Source organism: Thermothielavioides terrestris, chromosome 3 (assembly GCF_000226115.1).
Source record: "Thermothielavioides terrestris NRRL 8126 chromosome 3, complete sequence".
In the NCBI taxonomy this organism is placed as follows: domain Eukaryota; kingdom Fungi; phylum Ascomycota; class Sordariomycetes; order Sordariales; family Chaetomiaceae; genus Thermothielavioides; species Thermothielavioides terrestris.
In genome coordinates this window covers 576,496-591,062 of record NC_016459.1, presented here as the reverse complement: position 1 = coordinate 591,062, position 14,567 = coordinate 576,496, and the positions used below count along the sequence as shown (strand labels likewise).

Here is a 14,567-nt window from a genome sequence, read left to right as displayed (position 1 = left end):
AAGGCAAGGAACCCTGCAATCTCAAGGACCACCAAAATAGCCCTGGCTGTTGTTCGACCCAGGCGGAGGGTGACCGTTCGAGCCAGGCGGCCCGCCAAAGTAGTGGCCCTGACTGTTCGACCAGGGCGGACCGCCAAAGTAGCCCTGACCGTTCGACCCAGACGGAGCGTGACTGTTCGACCAGGGCGGAGCGCCAAAGTAGCCCTGACCGTTCGACCGAGGCGGCCCGCCAAAGTTGCTCCAGTTGTTAAGACCACGCACGCCATTGAAAGCACACGCCGCGGCAAATGCTGCCTGGGTGGCCACCGGGACCGAGGTCAATGTTGCCAACGGGCGGGCAGAAGCCGGATACCGCGCGACGGGCGCCTTCTAAGCCCCGGCGGGGCCCCGCTTGCCAGCCCAGTTGGCCATACCGGAGCCGAGGTCCTTCTTGGCGGCGCAGGTGGAGCAACAGGCCGTCAGCCGGAGCGTGTCGGGCGCGAGGTGCGTGTAGTACGCCTTGTCGCCGCGGGTGGTCGGCTTCATCTTGCAGAACGAGCAGCAGGCGTCGGGCAGGTGGGCGACGAAGTCGCCCGTGGCGCGCATCGCGCGGAACAGGTCGAGCGCCAGCCCGGGCGCCTCCTCGTCCAGGAACCGGTTGAACTCGGCGTCCTGCAGGAAGTAGAAGCGGGCCGTGTGCACGAAGGAGACGAAAGCGCGGCGGATCGGGGTCAGGTTGGCGTCCGGCAGAGGCGTGTCGGCGTAGACGAGCCGGATGGCCTCGCACAGCTCCGGCAGCCATTCCGCCGCTGACTCGTACTGCAGCTGGATCGGCCCGAGCCGGGCGTCGAACTCGGCTGCGAGCGTGTCGAGGGCGATCTTCGCGAGCGGGGCGAGGGCGAAGTAGTCGGCCACGGTGTAGACCTCGTAGCAGGTGACGAAGTTGGTCTTGGTTGGGGGAGCGGATGATTTGAGCGAGGGGATGTCGCACACTGAATTTCCGGTCAGCCTTCTGTGATCTGCTTCCAAATCGAATCTCCGGCGACGTACCGCCGGTGTAGATGTAGCGCACGACCCAGTCGATGGCCTCGGGAGCGAAGTTGGAGATCTCAACCATGCCCGACTTGGCCTCTTGGAAACTGCCCGTGAGCGCCTTTTCAAACCACACGCAGCGCGAGCAGAGGATGTTCTTGTGCAGCTGCCACGTCCTGTCGCCGCATTTGACGGTGACGTCGGAGAAGAGCCCCGTGCGGAGCAGCCTGGGAAAGTGCACGATTAGCATTCGAAAAATTCCCAAGAGAAAAAAAAATATCAAGGCCGACGTACTTCTCATCCGACGAGCGGAACTGGTTCTCCATCCTGCTCAAGGCGCATTGCGCATCGAGATGGTGATTGGGGTTGGCGTTGAGGGGTGAGAATGGTGGGTTGACGAGCGCCAGAGTTAGTGGTCACCCACAGCAGAGGCCATGAACGGCCCGCCGTCAGCTGCGCTGCCAGCTTCCTGACACTGGCACACAGCGTTCAGGGCGCCCATTTCGACACTGGGTTGTATCACCGCATTGACACAAGGCTTCATCAGTCACCAGCCAACTTTACAATATTGCTGGCAGGCAGGTTCTAGTTCGCCTCTGTTTTGCCATGACGGTCAACAAGCCGAAAGGGCAGTCATGTTCTTCCAGGTTGGATTGGGACTGACCCTTGACAGCCCGTGTTTTCTCACGGACAGTCTGTACTGGCGATGTCTCAATACGGCAGTCAAATACCTAACCTACTGCAAATCCTGCAGCTCGAGCACGCTACTAATTACCTTACAAATGGGGTTGCCCGCCTGCTTGCTGACTACATCCTCCTTCTTCGCTCCTTGTCATCCGCAGACCTATAAAGCAAGCTACCCAGGTCGATCAAAACACCTGCAATAGCCCGTTCCTCTGCAGCTGACAGATGTGGGAACAAGGCGCGAACGAGGTCGACGCGGTTGTCCCTGAAGCTAGCGGAGCCAGAAATGTCGCTTGACTGGGCGTGGAATTGCTCTTCTCCAGTGCTGCGGCGATGCGTGCTGTATTGGACAGGGGACGCAGAGCTTTCTGTAGACTGGAAGTGTTGTTTTAGTGGGAGGGGGAACTGCCCGTGAGAGTTGGCTGGGCGGGAAAGGAAACACGGGGCCGAGGCCGAGGGAGACTGGGCGCTTACAGGCGAAGTGTCTGCAACATAGCGCTGACGCTTAGGGGTGGGCTGTGCTTCCTCCCTGGATTTGCGCTTCTGCAGCGTCTTCCGTCTCTCGGAAGTCTGCAGCTTGGAAGTCGGCGGAGGGTTGAGGTTCGGGTCCTTGGCTGTAGCGCCACGGCCATGATGCTTGTAGGAGGTGCCCGGCCCTGTAAAACGTAAGTTAGCAGCGTTGCAGACGTGTTGGAAGACGGCTGCACTAACTTTGTTCTCCCAGGAAAAAACTGCATCTGTTGCTGCCAGAGTTGTAATGGCAGGCTGCGCAGGCGCCATTGCCTGTATTGTCCCGTGACACGATGCAATTCATAAAGGGACCCTGGTTTTTATTGCAGTAGTTGCATTCCACTTCGGGTTCCACGCCTGTGACATGCATCAAGAGGGCTTCGATGTTAGTTGGCCGTTTCCAATTGATGCTGCGATATCCGCCCTTTTTCTTTGGATTTGGTTGCAACACGACATCGCGTTCGATCTGTCGATGTCTCAGTGTAAGCAGACCAGAGTTATTGCGGATGGCAACTCACCGAGAACCGTAGCAAGTTCTGAATGTGCTTCGTCGACTTAGGAAGCTCACGGGCAGCATCCACGACATCAGGACCCGAGATTATGCCGCCAATGCTCTCCATGTTGTCTTCTCTGGTGAGGTGGGCGGATCGGAGTCGGCGAGACGCGATTACTTCTGGTCGCTCATGACCGAAGGCAGCGAGGCACGACAATGGAACTTCGATTTCGTCGTTTGACAGCGCAAGCGGCAACCACGGATCGTTAAAATCGCTGCAATTGGTCGGAAAAGAATGAGGCAATGGGTTCAGATGGAATGCTGGCTCTTATGTATGGGATGCTTTGTTCGGGGCCTGTTTAGCTTTTGCAAGCAGGCTCGTGTGGCTACGAGCGTGGGAAGCAGCTGTCAGAACCAGCCCGGCCCGGGGTAGCGGGCCGGCCCACCGAGATTAGGATCCACCGGCCTGATGCCTAATTGCCGCCTAAGACTGGGCTCCTAATTAGGAAAACTCTCCTATAATACAACATCCTCAACACTACGATTGTTCCTAGTTGTACGTATTGCTTACATCGTAATAGCTTCATCTTCCTAAGCCTACGTAGCGGTTCCAACAATTAAGAGTCTCATTGGCTCGAAAACCTAGCCCTATCTCTGAGTATATAGCTCTATATATAGCGCTTAGTAGCAATTACTATATTTTCAAAAGCCGATATAAAGATCGACATTATCCTAGCTAGCCTAGATGACTAGGTGGCTTAGAACTGTAAGTTCGTCAATAAAGCTAAGTATCTCGACCTACTCGACTATTTCAAAGGTAAGGCGAAGCTCCTCCCGAAGCTTATACTAGCTAATATCTACGATCTCGCCTATAAATGTATCCGACGTAAGCTCTAGGAATATATCGTTAAACTACGGACTTCTATACTAGCTATAGCCGTAGAAGCTATAGCTAACGTAGGAGCTCTAGCCGATCTAGGAGCGCCCGCTATAGGCGAGTAGTAGCCTAGCACTACCTCTATAGCCTAGGATGATAATATAGACTCCTAGACCCTCTCTAAGAATAAGGGTCTATAAAAGTAGCTTAGTGTCGAGGTATTAAACGACCACTAGAGGAAGCTCTATAACGAGAGGGAGAAGTGGTTCAACAATAATATCGTTATCGTTATTATATAGGTTAAGAAGGATCTAGATTATAAATATAAGGACTATAAACGCTAGATCAATCACCTTACCTAGATATTGACCTTTATAACTACTATAGTAGTAGCCAACTACTGGTCTACCTACTTTATAGAATATATCGACCTTCGAATATAATATAATAATCTTAAAAAGATTATTTAGTTGACTATTAAGACGATAACTAAGCTTTAAATATATATTTATACCTATCTCAATATATTTAAATACTCTAGGAATATATATATTAAAGAGACTAATTTTAAAAAGTAGCTTGTTAAATAGAAGAGCTTAATAGATAAGGCCTCCCTTTAGAAGATAAGCAAAGCGAAGGATCCTAGCCTATAGTTTAACGAACTAATAGCTATATTAGAGAAACTATTTCTAAACTTTATTTCCCTTTATACTATAAATAAGATAGAGATCCTTAAGAAGCTAACCTTTCAAGATATAGTTATAGAAGTCTATAAAGGTATATATCTATTCCTTAAGAAGGCGCCTAATCGTATAGAGAAAGGATCCTTCCCGATATACGGCCCTAGAGAGAAAGAAAATAAGGACTTTAAGTAACTAGAAGATTAGGAGGATCGCTCTAGGCGCTAAACTAGTTGTAAAGAGGGAGCTAGAATTGGCTAATCCTACTTTAAACGTAAGCTAAGCGCGCCTATAGCTCTTAGTACCTCTATAAGGTCCTTAAGTATATTAAAGAAGTGCTATATATACGATTACTTCTATCTAATAGAACGATACTACTACTTGAACCCTAAGAGTATACTGCCTAGGTAGGAACCTAGAGAATACGTTAAGGCTTATATAGAGGCTAATTTAAAAGCTAATTCAACTCTATGAGTAGAGGCTAATAGGCTTTAGATAAAGAGGTCTAGGAGTAGCCTCGCTAATAATATAAAGAGCGATATAGGCGAAGATCTATTACTATATTGACTAGCTGACCACTCTAAAAGAGCTATAGCTACGCTCCTAATAAAGGAGCCTAAAGTCCCTAAAATAGATATAGCAGATGCTAACGCCCTTGAAAAGGGCACTACTCTTAAAGAGAGTACTACCTAGGAAGAGGGTAACGCTCCTAAAGCGAGCACCGCTCTCGAAGTAGGCATTGGCCCCAATATAAGCAACGCCCCTAATATAGGCACTAACATTATAACGATATTTAGCTACTAGTATATTATAAGAATATAGTAGTAGAGAGCTATAGGCAAATGTATATCGAGCGTCGCTATAATCCTAGCTATATTCTAAATAGGCTAGAGATATCCTTTAATTAACTTAATAATCCTAGATTTAAGGTCAACTATTTATATCGCTAACTATCTAAATAGGTTTAAAAACCCTCCTAAGTTGGCTACGCCTAATGACTATATCTAGGTAAGCGAGTACTTTGTTTAGATTAAAGGATATAGCAAGATAAATATTAAACTATAGAACGACAAAGGCGTTATAGTACTTACGCTATACAACGTAGTTTACTGCCTAACCTTTATATATAACATTATATCGTTGGAGTAGCTTAACTAATAAGGGATCTAGTAAGACAATAGGCTAGAGAGTATACTAAACTATCTACTTAGGCACTAAGTGTCAGGAGCGGGGGCTCCCAGAAGGAAGGGGGTATACGTTGAAGTGACGGAGTACGAGCAAGGCACAAGCAGAGCACGCGCTACAGGGTAGCTACAGGTAGGGGGGTTGCGGGTGGTTGCATTGAACGCTGGCCTCTCCCACTGCCTGTGGGTTCCATCCTCCTTATTTCTCCCATCCTGGCCCTCGATCTTCCTCCGCATCGGCCAGCCTCCATTCCTGAGCTCGCAGATCCTTTCCTGGGCCATCCTGTGGCGCCTGCATAGCTCCCTGAGTGCGCCCAATCCGCTCTGCTGCCGACCCAATGTCTCAGTTCCCCGCACTTGCTCAGCCTGATGCCCCGCACTTCGCTCAGCTCTGTGCCCCTCCGATCGCTCCTCCGGGTGGCTCGCGTGATCTGGGCTACTGACGTGCGCCCTGGTGGCGCACGCAGATGACCTGCGTGGTGCCCTGTGGTTGGCCAGGCTGCGCCGGGTGCCGGATGCAGGGCGAGGTGGTCGGGCCGAGGGTTGTGCCAGGTGCCGAGGCGCGTTCCGAGGGCTGTGCCGGGTGCCGAGGCGGGTCCCGCGGGTTAGGGTGGCTCCGGGGCATGACAGGGCCCTCCTCCTTCAAGGTCCCTGACCCCAGGGACTGCCGTGCCGTAGCCTGAGGGGCGCAGTGGTCGCGCCTCGGGGTCGTAGCCTTGCATGCCCGGCGGCGGACTGCGTAACGGTAGTTCGGGTGGCGCATGCGCGGCTTACGATCTTGCCGCACGCGTGGTTCCTGTCAGTCGCGCTTCGGCCCGCGGCCTAGCCTGCCGGCGGCAGATCGCGTAGCGGTAGTTCGGGTGGCGCATGCGCGGCTTGCGATCTTCCTGCATGCGCGGCCTCCATCGATCCAACTGCTCCTCCGCATGCGCGATCCAGGGCGGCCCAGATGGAAGTGGCCTGTTCAGATCTGGGGCCGCCTATTCAGGGCCTATTCAGGCCCGAAACAGGAAGGCAACAATAGAGCTGAATAGAACTGAATAGAAGGTGTGCATGTTTGGGGTGACGGCAGGAAAGAAAAAGGGGTAAGGAGCGCACACTATGCGCGTCCCAAGCGCCTTCGCTGCGCACATGGAAAAGGGGAATTGAAACTTCTGCCAGAACATTGCGATGCAAGAAACACAGGATTTTGAGCCCTCCAAGCTTGGACCACCTTACCGAGTATATCTTCTGGGCTCGCGGCTCCCAGCCTTCCTTTCCTCCTTTTCTTCCTTCGCGCCATCTTCGTAAGTGCCCAGCCCACCTAAGTGCCCAGCCCACCACGACGACAATGCGATACTGGCCCGCGATTGCGATCGCGCGCGTGCCCTCTGCTTCCTCCTAACGCTCCCTCTGATCGCGCGCGCATGGCTGACTTCTTCGCTCTGCAGATGATTCGTTTTTTTTTTGGCGCTTCCGCCCTCGCCTCTCCTCGGTAGGTCGCCCCGCGATGGTTCGGTCGATTGGCAGGATGGCTCTCGATCGACAGGATGGCTCTGGCGATTCCAGCGTGCGAGGGCCGCGTGGCTGGCGAACTCGCTGCGCGGCCGGCGGGAAGAATGCAATGGTGCGCTGACAATGTGGCAGATTCAAATAACTCATTCATTTCCGGCCGCGCCTCGTGAGTGACCTTCAACGCTGAGATGTCGATGGATGGAGCAGGGCGGACGCTGCTGACACGCTGGGTAGAAGCAATCATGTCAAAGTTGTTCTCGAGCCTGGGCTTCCGGCCCATCAACGCGGCGCCTGAAGAGCGCCCTGCTGGCGAGGCGGAGTCGCCCGCCGACGACGCGCCCGCGGCTCCCGCGGAGCGTGCGTCTGGCGCGGCGGCTGCGCCCGCCAACGACGACGAGAAGGAGGAGAAGAAGGAGGAGGACGAGGACGAAGAGATGGAGGAATCCGAGCCTCCGACTCCGCGCAAGGGCGGCTTCGGCCGCAAGAGAAGGGCGGTACGTAGAGAGGGCGCAGATGGGGAGCAACGCGATCGCTGACAGTGCGGCAGTCCAGTGACCTTGACTCGACGCCCAAGAAGAGAGTCCCTGCGGGCGCTGCCCGCATCATTCCGTAAGTGCAGAGAGCGCAACCGAAGCGTGTCGGAGGCGCGGGCTGTGCGTGTGCTGACAATGGTAGCTGCCGCCGTTGTGTGGCCAAGTTTTTCGACAGTGGTGGCGCCCCCGTCTGCCACCATCAAGCCGGTGCGTGTCTGCGTGTAGGTTGCGTGTTCGTTGCGTCTGACATGCTCGTAGGTTCCGGTTCGCGCTGCGTCGAGTGTGCGCAAAATAACCATACTTGCCCGGCTGTGAGTTGCCCTCCTCCTTCAAAGGCGCTGACCTCAGCGCCTTGAAGCCGAAACCTGCGTTTTCGTTGCGTGTGCGTTGCGCTGTTGCTGATCCCTCTGAAAAAATGAAGATTCATCCTACTGCCCTCGCCGCAGTTTGCGGCTTTATCGAAGCCCTCGACAAGAGGGACCACCCCGCCGCCGATGAAAAGGTAAGTTTTCAAGTGTCTCCCCTGCGTGCGCGATGCGTGTACTGAGCGCGTTCTAGCCGGCTGCGCTTGTCCAGGGCGTCGTCGACGCGCTTGCGGTGGCCCGCGAGGCCATCAGCGGTGCCCCGGTCGCCCCCACCGCCCGCTCCGAGAACTTCTCGGAGCAGTGGGGGGAGGTGCGGAAGGCGGAGGGCGTGCTGAAGAGGCGCCTCCGGCGCTTCGTCGGCGCGCCCGCGCCGCTCCCACCTCCTCCCCCTCCTCCTAGCACTACGCTGGAGGAGGTGGTGGAGAGGCTGGCCAAGCTGGAGGAGCAGCAGAAGCGTGTGGAGGGGGTGGTGGTAAGTCTGCGAGTCCGTTGCGTCCACGAAGCGTGTGTGTGGCTAACAATCAAAGAATGAAATTTTGGTGGTGGTGAAGAGCTGGGGTCCGCCGCCGGAGGAGGGTGAGGAGGGGGAGGGGGGTAGCGAGGAGGGCGCTGATGACGCGCAGGTGGCCGAGTTCGTGACGGAGTCGATCCAGGGCTTGGAGAAGGACTTGGCGATGTAGGGGGTGGCTGTTGGGTGGGTGGGTGGTTCTTGCGTTGTTTTTTTCTTTTTTCCTTTTCTTTTCTTTTTTCCTCAATTGAAGCGCCGCTTGGCGCCCTCGTTGCGTTCCCGCCGCTCATCGCCTGCGCCTGTGCTCATCTTGAATGCGTGCTTCGTAAGCGCGCAGTAAAGGCCCGTCATCAATATGCCTGCGCGGCTCCCAGGTGTTCTCCTCTGGCGGGTAGTTCTTCCACTTGATGAGGAAATACCTGTCGAGAGGTGGCCCTGCATGATCAAGAATGGCTTCGACCTCCCAATGCTGCTCCTGCGCAACGACCTGCACGCGATCGCGGTACGCGAGCGCTTCCTGCAGGTTGCCGTTGAACGGCTCGAGCATCGCAACAGAGAAAACAGGGTGGAACTTGAACGCAGGCGGGAGATCCAAGCGATACGCCATCTTCTTGCTGCCCACATCAGCGATGATTTTGAACGGCCCGAGATACTTATCTGCGAGTTTGCTGCTCGGGCGCCGCTGGCGAATGTGCCTTGAATCAACCCAAACCCACTGGCCAACTCTGAAGGTCATGGGCGTGCGCTTGCGGTTGTACCACTTCGCATAACCTTCGTTGGCTTGCACCAGGGCCTCGCGGATTCTTTCCCGATCCTTGGCGAGCTTCCTAGCACGCTCCTCCGCAGCGGGAACGTTGCTCGAGCTGTTCGCAAGCGGGTCTGCCGGATCGCGCGGGTGGTAGCCGTAAAGGAGGTATGCCGGGGTCGCCTTCGTAGCCGAATGCACTGAGGTGTTGTAAGTGTGTTCGGCCAGAGCCAACTTCTGCGCCCAGTCATGCTGCTCCCACGCGCAGTAAGTGCGCAGGTAATGCTCCAACGCCTGATTCTGCCTCTCTGTCTGGCCGTCAGTCTGAGGATGGTACGCAGTGCTCAGCTTTTGCGTGACATCCAAGAGGTCGCAGAGTGCGCGCCAAAACCCGCTTGTAAACAAGCTCCCGCGGTCGGAAACAATGGTCTGCGGCAGGCCGAAGGGTCGGTAGACGTAATCGAAGAAGAGGTGGGCAAAGGCGCCAGCCTGGAGCTGCTTGTGCGTTGCGATGTAGAGGGCGTACTTGGTAAACTTGTCGACGATGACGAGGACGGCGTCGCAGGGTTTGTGCGTGCGGGGGTCGATGGAGGTGGGCAGGCCAGTGACGAAGTCGACCGTGATATCCTGCCACGGGCGCTCAGGAACCGGCAGCGCTGCGAGCTCGCCGTAAGGGCGGTGGGTTCTCGCTTTCGTGCGGCCGCATGTGACGCATTCCACCACATGTTGATCGATCTCCCTGCGCATGTCCGGCCAGTAGTAGTAGCGCATCAGGCGCTCGCGAGTCTTCCTGATGCCGCCATGGCCACCTGTTGCAGCGTTGTGGTAGCGCGCCAAAAGCGTGTGCCGCAGGGCCGCAGGCACATAGATCCTGCCGCTGTAACGCAGGATGCCATCGTCTCCGAGCTTCCACTGCCTGCGCATGCGAGCCGTCTTCCAAGCGCCCTCAGTCACCCAGGGATCGACTTCCTGTGCCTGGATTAGTTGCTGCTCAAAAGGCCAGCCTTCGTCCTCCACCGGCTTCCTAGCAGCGGCAGCGACGTACGGGCGGTGATCAGGCGCACGCACGCCGCCAGCCAGACTGCTGCGGGCCGTCTGGTCCGAGGGGGGTCGCCGCCCAGGCCCCGGGTGGCCAGGTTCCCTTGCGTGTGTTTCCTGGGCCTCCGGGGAGCCACGCTCCAGCGGCGGTTTACCAGGTCCATCTGGGCCGCGGGTGGCACTTCCGTCCAAGCCGTGGTTGACCAGTGGAAAAGCGTCATCCAGGCGAGGCCTCTGCGCCGCCGCCTCTCCCTCGTCCCCAGCCGTGGGCTCACGGTGACGCTTGCCGCTACCCACGCGCTGCGAGACCTCCCGATGGCCCTCCTCGAGGCGCACATCAGGCGCAACACTCTCATCAAACTCCCGCTCACGCAGCTCATACGCATCCTCCAACTCTCTGAGGCCCATACTGGGTCTCGGCCGCACAGCCAGAGTGACAACCCCAACCGTAGAGCGGTGCCCTGGCACATGGTCCTTTCCCGCAGCAATACGCTCCTCCAGGAGCCGTAGCAGCGGGTTCTCGGCGCCCTCGTCGCTGGGGCCTTCTGCCAGGTCTGGTCTTCGAGAGAGTCCGTCAGCAGGGTTCTGCGGGCCGGGGCGATACTTAATGACGAAGTCAAATTCTGCGAGCTCATCGCTCCAGCGCAGCTGCCGCGCAGAGGGCCGCTTCTTCGTCTTCATGTACTCGAGGTTTAGGTGGTCAGTGAGGGCGATGACGGTGGTCTGCGAGTACAGGAGGTAATGCCGCCAGGCACGAAAGGCGTCGACGAGCGCAAGCAGCTCCCCATCACCGGTGCCGTAGCGCGTTTCTTCGGGGCTGAGTTTGCGGGAGCGGAACGCAACAGGGTGCCACTGGCCCTCGAACAGTTGGGAGAGGACCGCGCCGATGGCGAACTTCGAAGCATCTGCCTCAACGCGGGTCGGAAGGCTGGGATCGAAATGGCGCAGGACGGGCGCTTCCTGGAATCTGCGCTGTAGCTCGTGGAACGCATCGATCGCATCATGTGTCATCTCAAAGGTGCGATTGCCTCGGAGTAGGTCGGTCAGGGGGGCGCAGATCTTCGAGTAGTTGCGAATGAACCTGCGGTAGAAGCCAGTGAACCCAAGGAACACCTGGATGTCGTGAGCGCTGCGAGGTAGCGGCCACTGCGCAATGGCTTCAACGCGCGATGGTTCCATCTTGATGCCCTCCGGGGTGACAATGAACCCGAGGAATTCGACTTCGCGCACATGGAACCGGCACTTGGGAAGGTTGACGTAGAGGTCGGCTTTTCGCAACCGTTCCAAAACTTCGCGCACATGCCGCTCGTGCTCAGCTTCGTCGTTGCTAAAGATCAGTATGTCATCCAAATACACGATGCAGGTGACATCAACAAGGCCAGAGAGGGCATGGTTGATGTAAGTCTGGAAGGTTGCGGGTGCGTTAGCCAGGCCCATCGGCATCACAACAAACTCGAAGTGGCCGTAACGCGTGCGAAAGGCGGTCTTCCACTCGTCGCCCTCGCGCAGCCGGATCCGATAGTACGCATCCTTCAAATCGAGCTTGGTGTAGATCTTCGCGGAAGACAGGCGATCGAGGATCTCGCCGATCAGAGGAATGGGAGCGCGGTTCTTGCGGGTGATGTGATTGAGCGCACGATAGTCGACAACGAGGCGCAATTCGCCTCCCTTCTTCGGAACGAACAGAATGGGCGCGCCTGCGGGACTGGTGGAAGGTCGGATCCACTGCTTCTCCAGAGCCTCCGCGAGCCACTTGCGCAGGGTTTCCAATTCCTTCTCGCTGAGAGGGTAGATCGGCCCCCATGGCGCAGTCGCACCGTCTTCGAGATCGATGCGGTGCTCAAGCGCAGTGTGGCGAGGCAGGGGAGGTCGATCCGCAGTGGAGAAGAGGTCTCGGTAGGCCTCATACACTTCCGGGAGCTCGGGAGTAGCAGGTTGCAAGCCAACGGTGGGCGAGTCTTCTTCGGCTGGGTCGTCTGGGTTGGCTGGGTCGGGCGGTTCGGCTGGGTCGGTGACTGGCACAAGCGCGGCAACAAGGAAAGCATTATCGCTCCAATCCTGCTTGGGCTCAACTTGCAAGCCAAGGTGGCGCTTCGAGTTCGGGTAAGTCCAAGTCTTTTCGTGGTAGTTGAAGAATGGCTCGGCCATCTCCATCCAAGTCTGGCCCAAGAGGATTGTGAATGGCTCGATATCTGCGACCACGAAGCGCAGCAGGCAGGTCTGGGAGTATCCAAGGTGGTCGGTGATGCGAACATGCAGGGGGCACACGCCGTACGTCAGAACAGGCACATTGCCAACAGCGGCAAATCCAGGGCACTGAATGAACTTGGTCAACTGCGAGTGCTCAGCTAGAAAGCTGCGACTGATCATGTTGTAATCCGACCCAGTATCTAGCATTGCTACCGCAGGCTTCCAATTCTTATCCAAGCGCACGAGGACAGTGCTCTCGATCCGAGACGACCTGGGCCCCCCGAGTTCCTAGGCGGCGTTGGCGCTGCGGTCGCGCCCGAGCGGAGCAAGGTTCGGGTTATTCTGGGCGTTCGGGTTCAGAGGCTCCGGGCAACGAACAGCGGTGTGACCTGTACGCCCGCAACGACGGCAGATGGCCTTGGGGCAGAATGTGGAGATGTGGCCAACTTCGTTGCAGGTGTAGCAAACTGGGCGCGACTTGGGCGCAGCAGCGGGTGCCGTGGCAGCATCTGGGGCGGGTTGCTGGGGTGCGGGCTGCGCAGGAGGAAGCTGGGTGGGCGCAGCCGCAGGCGGAACAGGCTGAACAGGCGGGGCAGAAGGCGGGGCAGGCTGGGCAGGAGGGCGGTTCTCGGGGCAGTTGGCGTAGCGATGGCCCTCCCTGCCGCAGGTGAAGCATCGAACGGGGCGCTGGAAGGGCGCGGGCGGGACGTTAACAGGGCGCGGCGGCTGCGGAGCCGTGGGGGCGTTGTTTGACGAGCGAGGGCGATAGCGAGAGGTGCCGGCAATGCGCTGACTATGCTCGATACGGCGGGCGAAGCTCACGAGCTGCTGGAACGTAGCGGGTAACTGGGGGGAGCAGTTGAGGATGAAGCTGATCTCTGGGCGGAACTTCGGCAGGAGGGTGACTATGCGGGTGGGTTCATCCCACTTCGAAGGCATGTCGGCGATTACGCTGGTGAACCGTTCAACGAACTCCGGGACGGTCTCGTCTTCGCGCTGTGCGAGGCGCTCAAGCTCCGAGGCCGCACTGAAGGCGCGCGAATCGGGATCAGATAGTTCGTTTTGAAGGAACGCAACGAACTCGCCCCAGGTGATGGCCGAGAGACGAAAGTTAGGATCGGCCTCCTGCTCCTGGACATACTTCACCCAGGCGTTCTTGGGCGGGCCTCGGAGGCAGCTTGCCGCGTACGCAACGCAGTCGCTACCATCGAGCGAGTAGCCCATGAGCTGGAAGTTGGTGCGGCAGTCGTACAGGAAGGCCCGAAGCGAAGAAGCATCCTTGCCGCTGTACGTGGGGTGGTTCAAGCCAGCGGCACGCCAGAGGGGAGCTCCCGCAGCGCTGGGAAGGATCGGCGAGGGCGCAATAGGAGCGCTGAACTCAGGATTGGCAGCGGGCGGAGGGGCATCGATGGCAACAGACGCGGCCACAGGTGCGGCCACAGGTGCGGGCGCAGGCGCAGCGGCCACGGGCGCAGCCTCAGGCGCGGCAACAGGCGCAGGAGCAGGTGCAGGAGCGGGTGCGGGCGCAGGCGCGGCAACAGATGCAGCCGGCACGGTGGTATTGGCGGTCTGGGCGGCAAGAGGGTCGGAATTCGAAGAGGTGGCGCCCTCGGCAACATGCGCAAGCTGGGCATTCTGGCGCAGGAGCTGCGCATGCTGAGCTCGCAGTTGGAGGATAGCTTGACGGCGGCGCTCGAGAGCGATCTCAGCGCTCAGACGGCGCTCTTCCTCAGCAAGGTCGCGCTCCTGGGTGGAGAGCAGGGGGTCGATAGGCGCTGCACGGGAGCCGTTCAGATCAATCTGGGCGTGCTGGGAGCTCTCGCCCATGGTGGCGTCAGGCGCAGGCGGTGCGGAGAGGGTGTACGAAGAGGTCGGATCGGTGGAAAGTGCCTGAGATTGCGAGGGTGCAGGGCTCTGCTCGAGCGCAGCGCGGGCGCGGGTCTGGGCCATGGCTCGTCTCCGCCGGTTCAACTCCCTGAGGTGGGATAAGAGCGTTCAACTTGTCAGGAGCGGGGGCTCCCAGAAGGAAGGGGGTATACGTTGAAGTGACGGAGTACGAGCAAGGCACAAGCAGAGCACGCGCTACAGGGTAGCTACAGGTAGGGGGGTTGCGGGTGGTTGCATTGAACGCTGGCCTCTCCCACTGCCTGTGGGTTCCATCCTCCTTATTTCTCCCATCCTGGCCCTCGATCTTCCTCCGCATCGGCCAGCCTCCATTCCTGAGCTCGCAGATCCTTTCCTGGGCCATCCTGTGG

The 14,567-nt window shown here is 57.5% G+C and overlaps 4 protein-coding genes across 4 annotated transcripts; 1 reads left to right on the top strand and 3 right to left on the bottom strand.

Moving 5' to 3' along the window:
• Window positions 1–152: 152 nt before the first annotated feature.
• On the bottom strand, window positions 153–1,389 carry THITE_2116443 (uncharacterized protein). The gene is made up of 3 exons (XM_003653836.1): window positions 1,306–1,389; window positions 1,030–1,238; window positions 153–971 (listed from the first exon to the last, which is right to left on the bottom strand). The coding sequence occupies exons 1-3, from the start codon at window positions 1,335–1,337 to the stop codon at window positions 370–372; spliced, it is 843 nt and encodes a 280-aa protein (XP_003653884.1). The 5' UTR covers window positions 1,338–1,389; the 3' UTR covers window positions 153–369.
• A 992-nt stretch (window positions 1,390–2,381) lies between these two features.
• Window positions 2,382–3,079, bottom strand: THITE_2116441 (uncharacterized protein). Its single transcript, XM_003653835.1, has 2 exons — window positions 2,724–3,079; window positions 2,382–2,671 (listed from the first exon to the last, which is right to left on the bottom strand). The coding sequence occupies exons 1-2, from the start codon at window positions 2,823–2,825 to the stop codon at window positions 2,402–2,404; spliced, it is 372 nt and encodes a 123-aa protein (XP_003653883.1). The 5' UTR covers window positions 2,826–3,079; the 3' UTR covers window positions 2,382–2,401.
• Window positions 3,080–6,608: 3,529 nt separating this feature from the next.
• Window positions 6,609–8,082, top strand: THITE_2116438 (uncharacterized protein). Its single transcript, XM_003653834.1, has 2 exons — window positions 6,609–7,427; window positions 7,481–8,082. The coding sequence occupies exons 1-2, from the start codon at window positions 7,176–7,178 to the stop codon at window positions 7,544–7,546; spliced, it is 318 nt and encodes a 105-aa protein (XP_003653882.1). The 5' UTR covers window positions 6,609–7,175; the 3' UTR covers window positions 7,547–8,082.
• Window positions 8,083–12,600: 4,518 nt separating this feature from the next.
• THITE_2089034 (uncharacterized protein) lies at window positions 12,601–14,262 on the bottom strand (the record flags this gene model as incomplete). Its single annotated transcript, XM_003653833.1, has 1 exon — window positions 12,601–14,262. The coding sequence occupies one exon, from the start codon at window positions 14,260–14,262 to the stop codon at window positions 12,601–12,603; it is 1,662 nt and encodes a 553-aa protein (XP_003653881.1).
• Window positions 14,263–14,567: the final 305 nt, after the last annotated feature.